The sequence below is a fragment of the Ostrinia nubilalis genome, chromosome 13 (genome assembly GCF_963855985.1).
Source record: "Ostrinia nubilalis chromosome 13, ilOstNubi1.1, whole genome shotgun sequence".
NCBI classification, from domain to species: domain Eukaryota; kingdom Metazoa; phylum Arthropoda; class Insecta; order Lepidoptera; family Crambidae; genus Ostrinia; species Ostrinia nubilalis.
This window is the reverse complement of record NC_087100.1, coordinates 12076016-12096154: the sequence shown is the minus strand read 5'-3', so window position 1 is coordinate 12096154 and position 20139 is coordinate 12076016. Positions and strand designations below refer to the sequence as shown.

The 20139-nt window shown below is 39.5% G+C and overlaps 4 protein-coding genes across 4 annotated transcripts in view; 3 read left to right on the top strand and 1 right to left on the bottom strand.

The window, feature by feature from the left end:
- Positions 1-582: 582 nt before the first annotated feature.
- On the top strand, positions 583-2871 carry LOC135077688 (folliculin). The gene is made up of 6 exons (XM_063972258.1): positions 583-923; positions 1005-1190; positions 1280-1415; positions 1493-1755; positions 2245-2549; positions 2633-2871. The coding sequence occupies exons 1-6, from the start codon at positions 657-659 to the stop codon at positions 2766-2768; spliced, it is 1293 nt and encodes a 430-aa protein (XP_063828328.1). The 5' UTR covers positions 583-656; the 3' UTR covers positions 2769-2871.
- Positions 2872-3070: 199 nt separating this feature from the next.
- The window catches only part of LOC135077332 (protein LSM14 homolog B-A), a 28511-nt gene continuing 11442 nt past the window's right edge, over positions 3071-20139 (bottom strand). The window contains exons 8-13 of the mRNA XM_063971859.1: positions 19951-20084; positions 6163-6287; positions 4488-4514; positions 4272-4358; positions 3899-4160; positions 3071-3296 (exon numbers count right to left, since the gene is read on the bottom strand). Coding sequence (XP_063827929.1) covers positions 3097-3296; positions 3899-4160; positions 4272-4358; positions 4488-4514; positions 6163-6287; positions 19951-20084 — 835 coding nt within the window. The 3' untranslated portion in view covers positions 3071-3096. The remainder of the gene's footprint in view (positions 3297-3898; positions 4161-4271; positions 4359-4487; positions 4515-6162; positions 6288-19950; positions 20085-20139) is intronic.
- Positions 4839-8494, top strand: LOC135077207 (kelch-like protein 10). Its single transcript, XM_063971753.1, has 7 exons — positions 4839-5731; positions 5803-5984; positions 6156-6367; positions 6696-6844; positions 6964-7150; positions 7420-7542; positions 7703-8494. The coding sequence occupies exons 1-7, from the start codon at positions 4889-4891 to the stop codon at positions 7891-7893; spliced, it is 1887 nt and encodes a 628-aa protein (XP_063827823.1). The 5' UTR covers positions 4839-4888; the 3' UTR covers positions 7894-8494.
- LOC135077689 (15-hydroxyprostaglandin dehydrogenase [NAD(+)]-like) lies at positions 8887-17161 on the top strand. The gene is made up of 6 exons (XM_063972259.1): positions 8887-9240; positions 9947-10070; positions 13811-13917; positions 14722-14895; positions 15339-15493; positions 15928-17161. Exons 1-6 carry the CDS (start codon positions 9148-9150, stop codon positions 16031-16033), a joined length of 759 nt encoding a protein of 252 aa, XP_063828329.1. The 5' UTR covers positions 8887-9147; the 3' UTR covers positions 16034-17161.

Below are 20139 nucleotides of genomic sequence, written 5' to 3'. Positions count from 1 at the left end.
TTTTCGAGTTCCGCCTTAGGCAGTCCGTTTTTTTCAAGTTGTATAATTAACATTTTTTGCGAATTTGTTTATAACGTAACAGCAGAATTTACTTTTATCGCTCAATGTTTGCTACCAACCAATACATTCTTCGTGTGTAGCATAAGGATGGAGGAATACCAACTTTGATTTATTAGAAGCATAATTAGAAGAGACCAACATCTCATCTCAAGAATAGTCCAATCTGGGGAGCACAGAGTACGTAACTGGGGAGATTAACAAGCGTTTAGGGTCGTCTTAGACTCATTACTCTTCTTTTTGTAGTCGGATAAAATCAGAGTAGGAACCGGAACCGGATATCAACTAGGAACTAGGTACCTATCGCTATTTTGGTGCTCACAAAATTGAGTGATGAGCTGTAGAACGCATTTTAATTAAGTTTTTTGTATGGTTAAATTTGATTATATATTTCTATAAAACAATAAAATTGTATTGCAATAAATAAATCGAATGGGATGCGTTTTGTTGAACTGAAAAATGTTTGACAGTTCAATCAACAAGCTCCAGCTGACTTTGACATTTTCGTTTGTCATTTTACTCGTGCCAGGTATTTATTTCGCAAAATTAACAAAAATAAAGTGAATAAACGTAATATTTCGTGATATATCTTCCTCAAAATGAACGCTATTATTGGCCTGTGTCATTTCTGTGAAGCACATGGTCCCAGGCCATTGTTTTGTACGTTTACAACTGACGACGAAAATCATACGAAAGAATCCTCAAAATCTACTGTAGAATGCACAGGATGTTCTTCTCTCGGTTCGGAGACCATACTCGTGTCACGAGACGACGATGGCACGATATTCTGCAGTAGAGAATCAGTAGTAAATGCAGATGTAACCACTTTTCTACGACAGGCAGCTATCAGAAGTATTACTTGTGAAGTAAGTCGTATGAAATACAGCTTAGCGATTTAATTTGTGAGATCATACCCACCTACGTAACTTAAGTCTTCACTTTACCAGGTAAGTTGGAGCAAAGAAGGTGGAGTGGTATACTTCAGTGACACACAGGGGCATGTCCTAAGCCTGACGTTTCAGCTGAAAGATACGCGCGCTCGCGGTCTGAAGCGCTGGTTCTCAATAGTCGTGCTCATGAAGGACAAAATGCTGCTACTAAATCTCATGCCAGTTCTGTCTGAACACATGCAGGTAAAAATCCAACCCTTCACCACTCTTTCTTCATTCATAACCTCTGTCTTCCTGAAACATTTTGGAATTAAGCTGTTGTTTGTTTCTAGAAAATATCAAAAGAGCTACAAGATTCAGCTGAAACTGTATACAACAATGAACAAAAGATATGCTCCCAAAGAGCTTTGAGGCTGAAAACTGGAAGGAATGATTTTGGACAATCTAGGTCACTGAAACAACTAACAGGTAAAACGATTCTTATACTTAAATGAAGCATTGTGATTCTGTGGGCTGGAATTATTCTAAAATTCACTATTTTTCAGGTGATGAAGAGGTTTTCAAGAGACTTCACTCACACTTCACATGGATGCTAAAGGCTGGGGCTCTAACATACTCGGAGACATTGTACACAAGCCATGACCTACTAAATAAACTCAACCCTCAAATGGTCAAGAACTCAATATTTGATACAAAAGTCTGTGAAATCCCAAGCGAAGAAAACTGTATTGATTTGAGAGCATTAGAAAATATGCTGTCTAAATCTGTATTCCGAATACTACTGTACTGTACATTGATGGGAATCAATGTAAGTTTTAATTTCTTATCTTTATTTATAAACAGGGTTCGAGGATATATATCAAGGGATATATATCAAGATATATATCGGATATATATCCGATATATATCAAGCCGGTTTTGATGATATATATCAACTTTTAAAATTTGTTACTGTATTTGTACTTTTTGACATAAGATTTTTATTTTTTTAGTTGAATTTGCCGTATTTCAAAGATATTTTATGTTTTTGCTTTATTTGTCTGATTTTAAGTTATAAAAACATTAAAAACATGTTTATGTAACACATATGCAATAGTATTCATGAATAATACAATAAAATAATACTATGGCTTTCATACAAAATTGATATATATCAAAGTTGATATATATCGGATATATATCATAAATATCCGATATTTTGATATTTATAATAAATATCGGATATTTTCGAACCCTGTTTATAAACCCTAGTTAACATGTCTTTATTTCAAAAGACCTACCTTCATATTTGTTTCAGATTGAAATAAAACCTAACATTGAAGAAGCCAGCATTATCACTAAAGGATTGAAAAGATGTGTACCTATAGATGTTGAAACACCAAATGTAAGAAATGTAAACCAAAAAATACCTGCTAAGGATAAAAGAAGTGTCTGTATTTTAGAAAAAACTGATAATAGTAACTATTGCTGTAATTGGTCTGGAAGTTTACCAAGTAAATGTCCTACAATAATGATAAGAATAGAAAATGCAATGGAGAATTCAAGTTTCAATGATGCAGTTCTCCATCAACACATAAAATCATTATTATTAGAATGGCTTGGGTAAGTTTTAGTGGCAAATAGATGTTTTACATTATACCTGCATATTTGAATACAATAATTATTAACTTTTCTGATGTTTTCAGAACAGCAAAAGCAGTCAAGTCTGCAATAGAATCATCAGGGCCAAAATCAGAAGCAGTTGCTAACCTGAAAAAGGTGTTTGGTCTATCACCTCAAGATGACTTATTGATAAGCTATTGGATCAGTGCTTATTGTTGATCAATCTCAAAACTTACAAGTGCTTTCTAAAAGCCTATTTGTAGAAAATATAGTAATGTAGTTTAGCCATGTAAGAATAAATCTGTGATATTACAAGTGTAAACTTCTTGTATTACTTGCCCAGCACACTCACTAATTTATTTTAGTAAGCAAAATGTTAATATCATGAGCATGACAGTGACAATCTTGGACAAATTAATTTCCTAATGTATCAGATTAGATGAGGAATGCCACTATTCTGACTCATATTAGTTTACCTAACAGTACTCTTCCGCTCATTTCGTCAAAAATAAAACCAAAAGTAATTTTGTAGTCCTTATATTAAAGATTACACGTTGGAGCGGCGGCTGGGTCGTGCGCGCTCGTGTCCCTTGGAGCGCACGTAGGGCTTCGTGTGGGAGCGCGGCGCGCCAGGCGCGGGCCCGAAGTGGCGCACGGCCTCGCGGGCGTTGCGTTGACCCTGCACTAGCACTGTCTTGCGGCCGGTGGGGGCACGGAGAGCCAGCTGGTCGAAGGTTAAGATTTCTCCTGCAAAGACGAGTCAAAGTTAAAACTATGAGTCCACCAACTTGAAATTTTGGAGAAATAAAAAGCTTATAGTGTACTTTTCAATTTCTTTGATTGATGAATTCAGTATTGCTGAGGGAAATTGATGTAGTTTTCATAAAAATAGGCAATCAAGCTTTAAAAAATTTTGTGCTGCAGTGTGCCGCTACCTAATAATATTCCTACAACCCTGGACTAATATTAATAATGTTTAGGACGGAACTTTTAGATAGGTAGCATTACTAAAATGATTAACAAATGAACTGTCTCAGATAGTCTAAAATTAGGACTGACTTGTACCATGGGAACTTGTTATAAACATACATACTTGTTATAAATATGCATAGAAAACACCTAGAATCATAGATACAAACAAACATGTTCATGTAATATGTAGGGATCGAACTCTCACATCTTTTACAAGTTAGGTAAATAATCCACCATAGCAATGGAGCAGATGTTTTTGTACAACAAGAACTAGGTACTACATGTATACTGTATTCCAGAAAACATAGCACTATAGGATTTTATAGGTTGATAACTATCAAAAAAGTAAACATTGAATAATTGTTATTGTTACTAACCTCCAGCAGCCAAGATACGGGCGCGCGCCTTCTCTGTGACATGGAGGGCGGCCACGGTCATCTTGGGAACGGTGTATAACCTCACATCATTGGTCACTGTGCCGACGACGACGGCGATCAGACCCTCGCGCGTTGGCTTCTTCATGTGACGGGCCAGGCGCGACAGCGAGATCGGTGGCCGGTTGATGCGGCTCATAAACAGACGGCGCAGGACGATCTGGTTGAACTTAGAGTTCGTACGCCTGGCCAAGTATCTGTACAACTATCAACAACAAATTCGAGGTTAGAATGCTTTACACACATGACAAATACATCACAAAAACACGTAACTATGAATATTAGTATGTTTTATATGATGTGCAGGGCTACTTACTTTTACGAGCAACCTCAGGTACACATCCTGAGATTTTACTTCGGTGCGCCGAACTTTCCTGTCGTGTTTATGGTTGATGTCGATACCCTGAAATCAACAAAGCAACACATTCTGAATCCACCGTTCTCACTGGAAAACACTTTGGACTTTCACAACACATCATTTTCACTCAGATTTTCGTGGATTTATTCCAAATTTTGGATTTACGAAACTCACCATCTTGACAACCGGATGAAAAAGAGACTATAGACAATAACAATATTTGACAGCTGAACGAAATGTTGCTAGTTCATAAATGACCATAAACAAAATGAACTAGGTCGTACGAAAAAATTATGAATCGATTTTAGAATCGATTACATACTATATCGAATGTTATTAATTTGTAAACCAATCCATGAATTTCAAAAATGAAGGTAAATATTGAATGAGCAAGTTTTTTTTATCGTGTAATATTTTTAATTGGCATTTGATTGAATGTTACCGGCAACTTATATTCCAAAAGTTGATGACTTTTGAATAGTTTACTTCAAAATATCAAAACAAATGAAACCGTCTGTCGTAAAATCTGTCATCGCGACAGATAACAAGTTTCGACCGCCGTTTTTTCGAAAGGCATGGAATTTAATACGAAACATCGAAAATTAACCAAAACTAAAAATTCTGTTCGTACTCCTTCAACCGCGAAACCACGTTTAACCAAAAAGAAGACTGTAACTCGTAAAAGAAAATGCGTGTGTCTCCCTGAAAATTACTCGGTAGTAGAGTTCCCAGCTATTTGGAATGAGCTGCGACAAAACGGCCAACTGTGCGATGGAACGATTGTTTGTAGGGACATGAAAACTATACGCGTACACCGGGCGATACTATCTGCCGTAAGTCCGTATTTCAAAGCGATATTTATAAATTCTTTAAAAAAAGGAGAGAAAGAGGAAACTGAGATATTCGTTGATGTCCCTAGTTATTACATGAGTCTTATCCTTGATTATGCATATACGGGCACGTGTATCGTAACCGCAGAGAATGTAGAATATCTTTTGCCTTACGCGGATCAATTTGATGTTGTCGGAGTCATACAGCTGTGTTGCCAATTTCTGCTGCAAGAGCTGAGACCGCATAACTGTCTTGGAATATTTAAATTTGCAAGGTATTACTTCTGCGGGGAATTAGAAAAGAAAGGTAAATTATATATAAGACAGAATTTTAGCAGAATACTTAAGGAATGTAATGAGTTTAAATCACTTGCATACGATGAGCTCGAAGACATCCTGAGGGATGACGAACTCAATGTTCGGAACGAGGAAATAGTATTCCAAGCTGTTAAAACGTGGGTAGAATATGATTTAGAAAACAGAAGAAAATATATTCCATCGCTATTGTGCTGTGTGCGGTTCGGTCACATTAGTTATAAATATTTCAAATCAAAAATACTCCAGTGGCAGCCAGTCGTCGATGATGCAGTAAGTAACGGTTTCATTTTCAAAACATTTGAAAATGGCGTCGTTCTTGAATGCAAATAATCATTTTACAGAAGAATCAAGAGGCGTTGTATCCAGCTGTGGTATTTCATACACTGTTAGATTCTCGCCCCGGTACGGAAGCTGACCTAAACGACCCTCTGGCGAGACCACGAATACCCTACGAGATACTTTTTGCTGTTGGAGGATGGAGTGCAGGAAGCCCCACAAGTTTTGTTGAAACATACGATACGAGGTAATGTAGTTCTAAGAAAGTTAAACATCGAGTAGGGCCTTAAGGATCCGTAACTTTCGCTTTATCACCTTAAATAAGACCAAGAAATGCTCCCATAGTTTTTAGTGCATTTAATTAGCTACTTACCTACTCTTGCTACGTAACTCACTTATATTTGGCATACAACTTTAGGGCTGACCGTTGGTTCCTCTCCATCCACATGGACCTGACGCCTCGGGCGTACCACGGGCTGTGTACCCTCAACAACCTGATCTACATGATCGGCGGCTTCGACGGCAGCGACCACTTCAACACCGTCCGATGCTATGACCCGGTGGCCAACACATGGCACGAGAGGGCTTGTATGTACCAGGCGAGGTGTTACGTCAGCGTGGTCGTTCATGGTGAGAATTTAAGAAATACTCTCCTCGTAAATGAAGCACACACTTCTAGTGAAATACGTTGCTTAACTATCTAGGAATTTTTAGGAACTCCTATGTTCTTCTGATTAATTTCGTTGCCGGTCTAATGACTTAGCTTCCCCCCGGGACCTTCACTGGTTGGGTTTTTATTCGCGGTCAAGCTGTAGATCCTGGCTACAGTTGCAGCAGTGGAAACAAGAGGTGGGAATAGTCCCGTATCTTAGGAATTTTGGTAGGTAGCAGTCTTGTCAACTTTGCGTCACTGATTAGGACAGCTAATGAAAACTTGGGTTCTTTATTCAAATGCCAGATGGTCTGATTTACGCGCTGGGTGGGTACAACGGGCGCACTCGCATGTCCTCTGTGGAGCGCTACTACCCCGACAAGAACCAATGGGAAATGACAACGCCGATGAACAAGCAACGGTCGGACGCCAGCGCAGCTTCCTTGAGTGGCAAGGTATGGCTAATGGACTGAACCTCATCTGATGAAGCGATTATCACTGCGTCTTCTATTATTATTTTTTTCAAATTACTTTCAAATTAGGTAGTAAAGGATCGTTGTTTGACTACCTTCAGATTTACATAGTGGGTGGTTTCAACGGCCAAGAGGTTCTGAGCTCGGCTGAAGTGTTCGACGCAGACACGAAGCAGTGGAGCTTCATCAGGTCCATGCTGAGTCCTCGCTCTGGAGTCAGCCTCATCGCCTACAGGGACTGTCTCTATGCTCTCGGAGGATTCAATGGATACAGTCGTCTCAATACTGGTATATCCTTAGTATCCTTACTACAACTGTAGTTAGATAGGTTCAGGAATTGCAGAGATGGTAGTCCCGTTCTAACTGTAGTGGCTTTAATAGATTATCAGATTTAAATGCTTAAGGACGATGGTCTGATTACAGAATGCTGTTAGGTTACACCGTTACACGAATCATAAAAGTACCACTTAAGCACTTGTAGCTTGCTACTATAGCTTTGGCCATGTTTATTTGGCTTAGCTCTCTGACGTCAAGTGAATTTGCTTGCTTTCGCACAGGAGAAAGATTCAATCCTCACCGCGGTGGTGACTGGCAAGAGGTGACAGAGATGTTCAGCGCTCGCAGTAACTTCGCTACTGTTCTGCTGGATGACATGATCTTCGTTATCGGAGGCTTTAATGGTAAATTGAACTTTGCTACAACCTCATTTGTAAGGTTATTAAGCATTGATTCGTTCAAAAACTGGCATTTATATTCCGGAAATTACTACCTTTCCGATGAGTCTCTCCTACTTCAGGATAGTTACTTCGATAGTAATATTATGGCTTAATATTCTTACAGGGTCGACCACAATACCTCACGTCGAGTGCTACGACGGAGACACCCTGGAATGGTATGACGCTGCTCCAATGAACCTGAATCGGTCTGCCCTAAGCGCCTGCGTTCTTTCGGGACTTCCCAACGCGCGCTCTTTCTCCTACCTCGCCAAAGCTGTTCCCGCCGCTGGAGCAGACCAAGCTCACCATTCATAGTCCAAAACTATTCTAAACTTAACCACACCACCCCTTTCCTTCGCTGTTATTAAACATCTTTGTTGTAACCGTACGTCTCTGAAGAAATTTTAGATACAGTTGATTGCGAGTGCTGGCCATTTTGTCGCGGACGTTTTGTTCGAATTCTCGACTGTGATATAATAATCAATTAATGTACATAGCGTTTGTGTATTCTATTTTTTAATATCTATCATAAAATCATGGTAATTTAATTGTATAGATCAATGCCGATAAACTTTGTACTTTATTTTTATATTAAACAATGCGTTGTAAAGGGCGAAGCTCTATTCTGGATTATTTTAGATAAACTTTTAAAGCGAGGGGTTTATAAATTCTCAAGTTTTTTTTATGTATAGTGTAGTTTGTGATAAATTTATTTTGGTACTTTTGTGTATAGTTCGCGTCCGGCAAATCAGGATGGTCGCGTTTTGGATGTGTGTACGATGCGCGGGCGCGTGCGGCCGCGGCGTTGTTGTATCTGTGATATTTTCAAGGATAAAATTGCAAAAAAATGTAAAATTGATTTTTATGAAGAAAAATTTACTGTACCCGATTGAAAGATTGATAAATTTACAAATAAAGAAAAACATTACATGAATTTGATGTTTTATTTATAATTTCCGCTTTCCCAAATTAACAAAATTAAATGTGGGTAGGACATGGACCAAAAAAGCTTCTCGCGCAGGCAGTCTTATCGCTTTAACGTGATCTCTTTCGCAACCTAACCAGAAAATAAATAAGTACCTACCTAAAGGCTAAAAGGGAATTAGGCAGTGTGAAATTTCCCAATATGATTAACAAGCCATTTAAAAAATAGTTTCATCAAAATCTGTTAAGCATTTAAAATTATTCACTACCCGAGTAAATAAATAAAACAAGAGGAAATTAAAAGTCAACTTACGGGCCTTATTGATAAAGGAATCATGCATTCCTTTAGCGTCAAGTTATTTTGATACTTGCGTGACTCATTAGGAAACGATATGCAACGCAATGATACGTGCGCGTAGTGGCCGGTTATTTATATCGTAGGACAAAGCCGAAACTACCACCGAATACTCTGAAATTCTGAATCAGCGTACTAGCGAGTGTGGATGTCGTGCGATCGTGCGTACACTAGGGGGAGAAAATAGGGAGGCGGGCGCGCCCCACCCCGGTATTCCCGGCGCGATCGAACCGCAGCGGGCGTAGTGGACTTACAGACGCATTCGGGCGAGGTGTTCCGTGAAAAAAGTGATGGAGTTAAAAGGAAAGGTTGCCTTGATCACCGGCGCTGCCGCCGGCATCGGCCTCGCGTACACAGAAGAACTCCTCAAACAAGGAGCCAAGGTAAGTAAATAAAAACACTTTTCCTCCGCGCATGGCCAAGAAATTCGTAAGTTCAAGGCGAAATTGCCGATGAATGAAGTGGCTGGAAGTAAGCCAAGCTTCCAGCATGAAAAATCCGCGAAGACAGGTTCATTATCCGCTAATAACCATTCGTTATTGATTTTTGCCGGCGCCCGTCCTGCGTGATTGTTTTCGGTATAACTTTCCTTGTTGTATTATGTCCAGTTGTAGATATATCCCGAGGGGGTTGTTGCTATTGCTAATACGCAATAGTGTTAAACTTTCGATTCAGAACAGCAATTTTAAGAATTAATTAATCCAGTAGGATCAGTTTGAGAAATTATGGACAGTTTTTTTAATGAAAAACAGCGGAACGAATTTTATTCTTCATCCATCTGATAAACCCCATGTGTGACTGAAGATTTACTTGTAATGTACTGTGTAATGGATGTTGCCACTCCTTCGAAGACTAGCAAATTCATGGTTCAATGTGGCCCTAAAGTCATTAATTGTACCTACAACCAGCTATCGATGTCCGTAGTGATCGAATCCCGACAAGTGCAAATGTTAGTGTGATAAGCACTTATGCTATAATCCTATAACTTCACTTACTTTGCTGTGATTGTTCGAGCTATTTATTTAAATGTGATTTAGGAAGTTAGCATGACTCAAGTACTAACAAGGCACTCACCCCACCACTTGTCAGGTTTCAGTATGCGACATCGATTCGGAGATCGGGGAACAGGTGGCCGACGAGCTGGGAGCCAAGTATGGCCGGAAGAACGTGCTGTTCTGCCAGTGTGACGTCACCGACTACCCACAGTACGAAGGTACGAAGCGTCAACCAAAATCCAAATGCTTATCTTCACCCCACCCATACTTACATTGCAGGCTTTGTGTCGAAAAATAACAGAACGATTTTTACAGCCTTTTTTTTTGGTCCAACATAAACAAAATACTAGTCTTGCTATGTATTGCTTACATAGGCCGATTCTTATACAAAATAGATATAAAATAATAAATTGGAGAAATCACGCAACTTTTCTAACAATTAAAATGAGAAAATGTAACTTACACCGTTTTGTTGATTACAACAACATGAGCAATTAAATTAAATAACAATAATCAAGACAATTAGTAAGATTTTACATTAATGATTTACAACAACAATTAATCAAACATTTTACGTAATGAATAATAACTTTTTAAAAAAATAAAACCGACTTCAAATGCGTGAACACAAAAAAAACTGAAAATTAAAAATATTGCGTATAAAAAAGTTCATCCCCAATTTTCCACCCTTGGGGGTGAAATATTTTCTTCAAATTCGCATGAAACCACCCTTTTGATAATACCTATTCAACAAAAAAATAATCGTTCAAATTGATTTATAATCGGCGGAGATATTGCGTATAAAAAAGTTCATCCCCAATTTTCCACCCTTGGGGGTAGGGTTTGTACCCGGGTAATCCCGGAACCGAAAGAACCGGGAAAACCCGGGTTTTTTCGACAGCTTAAGAACCGGGTTTTAAAAATTCAAAACCCGGTTCTTTCGGTACTTTCGGGTTTTGCATATTTATCTAAAAATCTGTTATAGGTATTAGGCATGAGTCGTAACAAGAACATTGCGAACGTATAGAGAACCTAAATATATCAGATTAGCTACTAATAAAGATTACCTACTTATTGGTTTTGTATTTTGTTTTTTTTATGAGATATGTAAATATTTTAAGCATTTTTCTTACAATTTTTTAAAATCACTGGCATATTTTTGTTTGCGCTTACGCTGCGACAGGTTATACAGAAGATTGAGGAGTATAACTTGCCACTATGCTTGGCGTTCGTAGACTATGAGAAGGTCTTCGATTCGTTCGGGTCTTGGGCAGTGCTTACAGTCTCTTCAGCGGTCCCGTATTGACTATCGGTATATCGAGGTGCTGAAGTGCTTGTACAAAAACGCCACCATGTCGGTCCGAGTACAGGAGCAGAGCACGAGGACGATTCCTCTGCAGTGAGGCGTTAGGCAGGGAGATGTTATATCTCCTAAACTGTTCACCACTGCATTGGAAGACGCTTTCAAACTCCTTGAATAGAAAGGATTCGGCATAAACATTAATGGCGAGTACATCACTCACCTTCGGTTTGCCCACGATACTGATTGTGGTCATGGCAGAATCGTTGTAAGATCTTGGCACAATGCTCAAAGACCTTAATCGAGTTTCCTAACAGGTAGGCCTGAGGATGAATATGGACAAAACAAAGCTTATGTCCAATGTCCATGTTGCGCCTTACCCAGTTTCGGTTGGGAGCTCAATCCTCGAGATTGTTGACGATCCAGCTAGGTAGGTCCAATTTCGAAAAGGGAGTCAATCGTCGAATCCAACTCGGCTAGGCAGCGTTCGGGTAACTACGCAACATCTTTTCATCCAAAATACCTCAGTGCCTGAGGACGAAAGTCTACAACCAATGTGTGTTACCAGTGATGACTTATGGCTCGGAAACGTGGCCTCTCACTATAGGCCTTATACAGAAGCTCAAAGTTGCACAGCGTGCTATGGAGAGGGCTATGCTCGGTGTTTCTTTACGAGATCGAATCAGAAATGAGGAGATCCGTAAATGAACTAAAGTAGCGACTTTAGTTCATTTACGGATCTCCTCATTTCTATGTCAGCGGATTCAGCGGACATAGCCCGACGCGGACGCAGAACTGACGGCCGATGAGGCAGGAAGGTCCTGGAATGGAGGCCGCGTACCGGAAAACGCAGCGTGGAACGTCCACCCACAAGGTGGACCGACGACATCATAAAGGTAGCAGGGAAGCGCTGGACGCAGGCCGCTACCAATCGATCAACATGAAAAGCCTTGGGGGAGGTTTATGTTCAGCAGTGGACGTCCTATCCTATGGTTTAAAATTAAATGATGATGATGATGATATTTTTGTGTGAGAGTTGGCAACACTCCTTCTCCTTTATTTGCTTTGCATCTGACAGTCAATATATAAATAGTAGTGATGGGCCGACTATGGTCTTTGCCGACTAACCGACTAGCCGACTAATCGGTTTTCAAATTGCCGATTATTCGGCCGACTAGTCGGCAATGCCGATCATTCTAATACCTACTTGTCTAAAGAATAATATCTAAATTTCTCAAATAAATAAGAATATCTAGATTTCTAAAGGGATAAATATATTTAAACTTCTTGAGAAATGCGATTTCTTTGATTATGAGAAAAAATTAAAGCAATGTCATAATTTTCGACGGCGGAGGGGTCAGAGGAGGTGACAATATGATCGCCTCCATCTGGGCTCCTGGCGCGCCGTGATATTATTCTTACTTATCGACGTCAAAACGGCACGCATCCTAGGCCCACTGATTCCTCTCCACCCTCCACGGTGATGGTCAGAAGCTGGGGCCTACATGGCACAGACTACCACCACCGTCGGATAGGCAGGGCCCGCCAATTGCTGGCACAGACTGTGACTGACTTTGTTCGGATTCCCATAGTTCTTCACACTAAGGCGATCGACGGAGCTCAGGGGTTATTTATGTGGGTATTCCTCATCTTTCCGATGAGAGCAGCCCCACATAAAAGAGTGTCATAATTTTTATATGGACAAATTACGTAAACTTTACACATTTTTGATGATTTCCTGGTAATTTTAACTAATCTTAACTTTGTATGAATTTAGACTGATTGCTAAAATTTTAAATCAGGTGAAACCACTTTTTACTGATTTTTTGCAGTCAAAAATAGTTTAGATAAACACCCTAGGTCTACCTCATAATCATCTTGGTAATTATGAGTTTTATTTAATTCACATACCTATTTAATTTTGTAATGCACCGATTATAATCGGCAGATTTTGCCGGATAGTCGTCACTAGTCGGCCGACTATAAATGATGCCGAATAGTCGGCTTTCCCGACTAGTCGGCCCATCTCTAATAAATAGTCAAATATATCGATAAGTGGGATGAAAACTAATTATTTTACTTTTTTTTATTTTTGGGAGCAGAATTTAGTAAAAATAGAAAAATATTGTAAATCATGTTTGTTGATTATTCCTAGTCTATTCAAAGAAGTGTTATTTCAATAAAAAAAACATAATCAAAATATTGTTTTTTTGGAACCGAAAGAACCGAAAAAACCGGGGCTCCCGGTTCTTATGACCACCAGACCCGAAAAACCCGGTTCCTCAAACCAGAACCGATTCTGCATTCCCTACTTGGGGGTTGTTTTTTTATTATTAAATTTAAATGGGACCACCCTTGAGGTATTACCTATACGCTGAAAAAAGATTTGTTTAAATCGGTTCATAATTGGCGGAGTTATCGCGTAACAAACATAGAAAAAAAAAAAAACATACGGGTCGAATTGAGAACCTCCTCCTTTTTTTGAAGTCGGTTGAAAAATGTAATTAATCGATGTTCACTGTCCTGGAAGGCTATACTGACAACGCCTAACTTGTGGCGGAGTTTTTTGGGTAGGTTTATTGTTGACACGACAAGAAGACTGTCCTGGCTTAATCTAAGCAAAGGGGTATAAATGAATAATCTTTGGAATGATTGCAGAGGCTTTCGAGATGACGATGAAGGTGTTCAACCGGCTGGACATCGTGATCAACAACGCCGGCGTCATGAACGACAGGTTCTGGGAGCTGGAGGTGGACGTCAATCTAGTAAGTTACCACCTTTAACTTAATAATAAATTAAACTAAAAAAAATCGCTCATCATTTTGTTAGCAACGAAAGGATTAACGCTGATTTGGCTATCAAATTACACCTGAGGAACGCGGGGAGTCGTACGGGATAACAAAAAGATATTCCTTGTGGCATTCGAACGTTGGCCGCGAGCGAGAACGCCATGACCCGAGAGCCTTCTAAAATATCAGTGTGTTGTGTACCTATGATTGATGGCTTGAATTGGCAAATTATGGTATTGGTGAATAAGTTGGTTTCAGACTATTTGTATTTAATATCCAATTTGTGAGTGAGTATGTGTACGAATTTAACAATTTCAGCCGTTTGAAGTCTAGTGCTAAACGTAACGTAAGCCCCACTACTACTAAAGCCTGGTCCGTGAGCACGTAGAATTTTGTCCAATGACCCCTAGCTACCCATCCTTAAGCGATAAGGATGGGTAGCTTGGGGTCATTGGACAAAATTCTACGTGCTCACGGACCAGACTATACTAGAATTTCTACTTATACCTACTTATTCTTATAAAGTTCCATTCTTCTATCTTCCAAGTTCTCTGGGTAAATTATTACTTGATTAACTTATCTCATCATCTGTGCAATATTTTGCAAAAAAAAAAGTTAATTCGTTCATCTTTTTAAGTCAAAGAAAGGAATCAAAGGAAGTCCCATCGAACCGTAAAGTGCTTTTCTTCACACTCAAAAAGGATGTCCCGTCCGCAAATACGTAGAATAATGAATGACAACTAAAAATAGGCGTCACTAAAAATATCCATTGATCGGCAGAACGGGGTGATACGCGGGACGCTGTTAGCCTACCGGTTCATGGGCAAAGACCGTGGAGGGCAGGGCGGCACTATCGTGAACACGGCGTCCACAGCCTTCGCGAGACCTCAAGTGTCCACCCCCATCTACACTGCTACCAACTACGCTGTGGTGGGGCTGACCAGGTCTTACGGGGTAAGTAAGTCTTGGTACTTTAGTTCTAGATTAATAGGCAGAATAGGGAGGAAGAATTACTGGGAAGAACTGCTGAGGATACCGCGTTTATGAGGTTGCCAGTTAAGTCAGTTACTATGTCCTTGAGGACGCAAAATTATGATCACCCCCATCTACATTGTGCTGGCGCTTGTTCCCAACCAGTCACACTGCTGTAACCTATATTTTCCGTCAGTCTAATAGTCGTCAGATAAAGTAATTCAAAATAAGAATTATGAGGTATGCTGGGAGAGATTGGTGCGGAAGGAACAGTCACCCAGAGAAGCGACACTCCTCACCCTACTCCTTGAGGCGGAGGCTATAGTGAACTCTAGGCCGCTGACTCACGTGTCAACGGAACCCGATGCAGAGGAGGCGCTTACGCCATTTACATTATAAATTAAGAACTGTCCCGTATCTTACAGGACCAGTACCACGTGAACTTGACAGGCGTGAGAAGTATGGTGCTGTGCCCGGGGCTGACCGACACGGGCCTGGTCAAGGAGATCCGCAAGCAGCTCATGTCGTCCGAGTACGAGGCCGCTTGGCAGAGGGACAACGCTAACTGCAAGACGCAGAGGTAGTTTAACTTAACTGTTAAACCGTTTTTGCAGGGCTATAGGTGTCCCAAAATTAGCACGTAACACCGATACTATACTAGTAAAGGTTGATGGGTCCAAGACACATCGAATAAGCCTAAATACGTACGACATATAACGTCTATAGAAGTTTCATAAGTTTTGTAGCTACATTTGAGACACCGTTAGGTTATACAGGGTGTCACTTATGCCGCCAGATTGCTTTAAGGGGAATGGTTTAAATTATTCGAAACTTTGTATACCGTTATGATCAATTCGTCCAGATGAAATGGCCAACCTTGCACTTACCAGGCAGCTGGTCAACTCAAGAACACTTCTTTTCATCTGCCTGTTTTTGTAGGTGTTCTGTGGGGGGAAAATTCAGCTTCAATTACTTGCACAATGTCAAACCAGTGAAAATTTTTGTCTTTTCCAGCGCGGAGCACGTCGGCAGGTCGCTAATCGAGATACTCACCAAAGGACAGAGTGGCTCAGTCTGGGTTGTCGAGAACGGCCTGCCAGCCCGGGAGTGGCGTGGCTAAACAGTCTACCAGCGAAGAACTGATACAACAAACTTACGGGCAAACAAAACGTTTGTGAAACTCCCGTGCCGTTAGAGAATGGGGCTTAGGACGCTCGTCCTTGCATAGAATGGTACGTAATACTAGATTCAATCTCTTAGATATTTACAGTCATAGAATTTGAACAATACGCGTAGGTAGACAATTTTCAATAAACGTCTCTAAATCTTTCGAGCTCTAATATAGTTCGTTAATGATAAATTACCATTCATTTGCCTAATTCCCATTTTCTAACAGCACTCTATTTTAACAGGATGGTTCAAAAGTGAATTTTTCTATGAAAATATTTTCTTGCTGTACTTTTGGACCAGCCTGTATTTTCAATGACAATTTTATCAAAAGCTCAACTGAAATACAAATTCGTGCCAACTAGGGCCCAACCACTTTCCTCAGTACAACAACTTCAGCTATCTTTTAATCAACGTTTCAAAATGAACATTTATTTTTTCAAGGCGAGGAAAGGGCACAGAAAAAAGCAATATTTTTAACCGCACTTTTTTAAACTTATGAACTCTTTCAAGCTGACTTCAAATTATGAAGTGGTTGTGTAAATATTCTGTTTCGGTAGGAATAGTCGTCTCGTGTAAGAAGCAGCATTTATATTTTTTAAAGAATGTTTTATAAAATATGTAACAACATTAATGTATAATTATACGCGGTAATATTTAGATGTAAGTCCTTGTATTGTGTACCTTCCTACTTATTGTAATAAAGTTGTATACAGACAAGTATGTATTTTAAGCACATACTTGTATTTTAATGCTTTTGAATTGTTAGTTACGGATGTCAAACATTTTGTTTAAGATTGTAGTACTAAGTGTGCATTGTTTGCAATGTATAAATATCGAGGGCGCAAGTTAGTACACTTCGCTTATGGGGGTGAATAATAAATAACAGCAACAAGTATGAAAAATTCGATGTGTGTCCGATTGCGCCTAAATTGTTTTAATTTTATATGTTTTGTATGTAATTATGTATACATTTTTTATGAAGTTTGTTGACTATTTACCGACATTATGAAGCTTATTTATTGCCAAGTACATTGTGTACAAGCTTAAAATTTATTTGCAATAAAAACAATACACAAAATAGGAATTTCATTCTAAAAGAAACCACCATTTGGAAGATTTGTAGTAAATGTATATTTCCATATTAATACAATCACCAGGTACAGTTTTTGAGTTACAGATTTACAAATATATTGTATTTTGTCAAAAGTTAATTTCAATTTTCACACGAAAAGGACTTTTGCCAAACAATCTATTTTAATAGTAGAATATATTTTACGACAAATGATTCCAATTTATAGAACGAATTAAACTAAGTCCTCTTCAGAACAATTCGAACGCATACTAAAATTTGTGTGATAAAACAGTGGATCACTTTCTTAGTTGAATAACCCTGGCGGCGCCGGAGCCGCTCGGACGCGGGCCCGGCGCCCCTCAGTCGCACGCAGTCCTACTATCACATTTTATTTTCTAAACTAACAATAAAACGACAGTCAATAAAAACAAAGTCATCCACATTTTATTAAACACAGGGCCGATTGCAGCATAATATTCGATTTCAAAGTCCCCCGGCCAATCGTTTGGCCTTATAAATTTACTCTGACCCAGCAGATTACTGAAACTACTGCACATACCCTCACATAACTATACAAGTGTGTTGTTACAACACATCAGTAGGACTGCTGAGAAACACCCGGCCATTGCTAATTAAAAAATGGAAGCGCAATGGCCCTAAGAAATAATAAAACATGTACATTTATCTATCTCTCGTTACAACTTTAAATAGGCACGACCGCGCATAATACGTGAGAAGCTTTAGGAAAATATAATCCATTGGGCATGACATAAATAAACGTTTAAATAAACTATGCAGGAATCCACTTCTACATAGCCTCGGGAAAATTTACACGTGAGGCGTCGGCAATCGCCTCTTGACACATTGACATCTCATAATACATAATTTAGCCTAATATCGCTGTTTCCGGTCGACTTGTGACATAATACAAGTTAATTTAGTTCATGCCAATGTACAGTACAACTTGCCCAAACATTACCGTTGCTCACTGCTCTCCTATAATTATTTTACACTATCCGTGAGCGCTTTACCACGAAGACGTTTTGTTCTTTCGCTTCTTACGGGAATTTCCATCTTACTCCTTCCATTTATTGGATACAACACTATCACACCAAAACATTGTCCGTCTGCTTATATCCACACCACTTTGTAAGTTCCCGCAAGGACAAAATTACCTTTAACTGATTAACATTATAAACAATCAATCACCAAGTTACACTTTTCCGTTACGTTTGCTCTCCTGATTAGTCCTCGCGATAATAAATTAAGATTCATTGTATACTCGGCGTCGCATTTCTCTTTTACTTTGCTGTGGACAAATGAAAAAAAGTCTGTTAATATTTTGGATGAAAATTAGTTTGAAGTCTTTTTTTGACTGATCTTGGCCAAAAGCATTGGAAGTTTGGAAGTTTAAATTACTCAAAACTATTTAAATCATACAATTTGTTTTCAATGCAGCCCTTCGTGTATTGTAAGGGAGCTACGTCCATTTTACGCAGAGTTCTAAATAACTAGGTACGTAAGCTGTTTAAAATAAAATTATGCAAAACGTCGGCGTGCGATGTTCACATAAAATAACTTTATATCGCGTAAACAAAATGCGCACGTAAATTATGTTAGTTATCGATCGCAAACGATATACGTAGCTTTCTCGCTTTGAAGTATTTGGAAAAATCAAGTATGCAAATTAATTTAGATTGACAAATCGATTATTCAAGACTAGAATCAAGAGGATACAAGTGGCGGCACGTAAGTTTAGCGCTGACCGAAACGTAGAGGATAGTCATGCATGGATACATGGGGACAGTCGGCTCTACGCACGCCCGCCCTTCATTGCTCTAGCCTAGGGATGTTATGGATTTCCGTAACCGTAACCGAAACTATCGGATATCCGAAATAAAAAAATACAGAGATTATTCTAGATCTAGATTCAAAAGTTTCGGATAAAGGTGGAGTCTAAATCTTAATATTTTTTAATATTTGTTACTTGTCTGGCATTCCCTGGCACCATCTAATAATTTAAATCATAGGTGTCGTCATAGTACATAAAGTGGCTATGTGGGCCGCGCAGCATCCTGCTATTTGAATTTAACATAATATTTAAAATTCTAATATCCGTAATCAAAATTATCCGAAACTTTCGGATAATCCGAAATGATTTCATATCCGTAACCGTAACCGGTATAATATCTAATATCCGTAACCGTATCCATAACCGAAACTTCATATCCTTAACATCCCTGCTCTAGCCCCCCTAAGATACCTACATTTATGCCTGTTTTCACCATTAATTCCTAATTTTTAAGGGACCCCTATGGTGAAACAATACAGGCATTTTGTATTCATAGGAGCCACTTAAAAATTTGGGATTGATGGTGAAAACGGGCATTAAACTTCTAAACGGTAAGCGCTAGAGAATCGTGCCGCGTAAAGCCCGGTCTCTGAGCACGTAGAATTTTGTCCAATGACCCCAAGCTCAGTCGCGACAGCAATATAATTACGCGCGAGTTTATATTTATATTAACCGGCAGACAGTGGTGACTGAGTTTGTTGCGGCGCTTCTTCTCAGCACTTGCCAAATGTTGGTCTCGAAGCGCTGGTAAGGTAAAAAGATTATGAGACATGTAGAGGCTCCTTAAGAGCAAAATGACGATTTGTAAGAACTATTTATTAGTCTAAACAAATAAAGAAATTTTGACTTTGACTTTGAGTAATAAAGATGGGTAGCTTGGGGTCATTGGACAAAATACTACGTGCTCAGAGACCAGACTATAGTAACAGTGATCGCGTCTCACCTGTGGCTGTGGCCGGCATAGGCGCCGGCAGCGCGGGCGGCGGCGCGCTGGAGGACGGCGCGGGCGCGTTGGGTGCGCGCGCGCCGCGGTTCGCGCCGCCGCCCCGCCCGCGCCCGCCGCGCATCACCCGCCATCTGAGGGACAACGATGTTCATTTAGCATGTTACATAATAAATTCTTTATGGATTA

What these genes read in the sequence shown, in the direction of transcription:
- LOC135077688 (XM_063972258.1), top strand. Translation starts at nt 657, where the DNA reads ATGAACGCTATTATTGGCCTGTGTCATTTCTGTGAAGCACATGGTCCC. An exon ending in TTCTGTCTGAACACATGCAG is followed by an intron (nt 1,191 to 1,279) that starts GTAAAAATCCAA and finishes GTTTGTTTCTAG; the next exon opens with AAAATATCAAAAGAGCTACA. An exon ending in TTATTATTAGAATGGCTTGG is followed by an intron (nt 2,550 to 2,632) that starts GTAAGTTTTAGT and finishes TGATGTTTTCAG; the next exon opens with AACAGCAAAAGCAGTCAAGT.
- LOC135077207 (XM_063971753.1), top strand. Translation starts at nt 4,889, where the DNA reads ATGGAATTTAATACGAAACATCGAAAATTAACCAAAACTAAAAATTCT. An exon ending in AGCCAGTCGTCGATGATGCA is followed by an intron (nt 5,732 to 5,802) that starts GTAAGTAACGGT and finishes ATCATTTTACAG; the next exon opens with AAGAATCAAGAGGCGTTGTA. An exon ending in CGTCAGCGTGGTCGTTCATG is followed by an intron (nt 6,368 to 6,695) that starts GTGAGAATTTAA and finishes TTCAAATGCCAG; the next exon opens with ATGGTCTGATTTACGCGCTG.
- LOC135077689 (XM_063972259.1), top strand. Translation starts at nt 9,148, where the DNA reads ATGGAGTTAAAAGGAAAGGTTGCCTTGATCACCGGCGCTGCCGCCGGC. An exon ending in TGGAGGTGGACGTCAATCTA is followed by an intron (nt 13,918 to 14,721) that starts GTAAGTTACCAC and finishes ATTGATCGGCAG; the next exon opens with AACGGGGTGATACGCGGGAC. An exon ending in GCTAACTGCAAGACGCAGAG is followed by an intron (nt 15,494 to 15,927) that starts GTAGTTTAACTT and finishes TGTCTTTTCCAG; the next exon opens with CGCGGAGCACGTCGGCAGGT.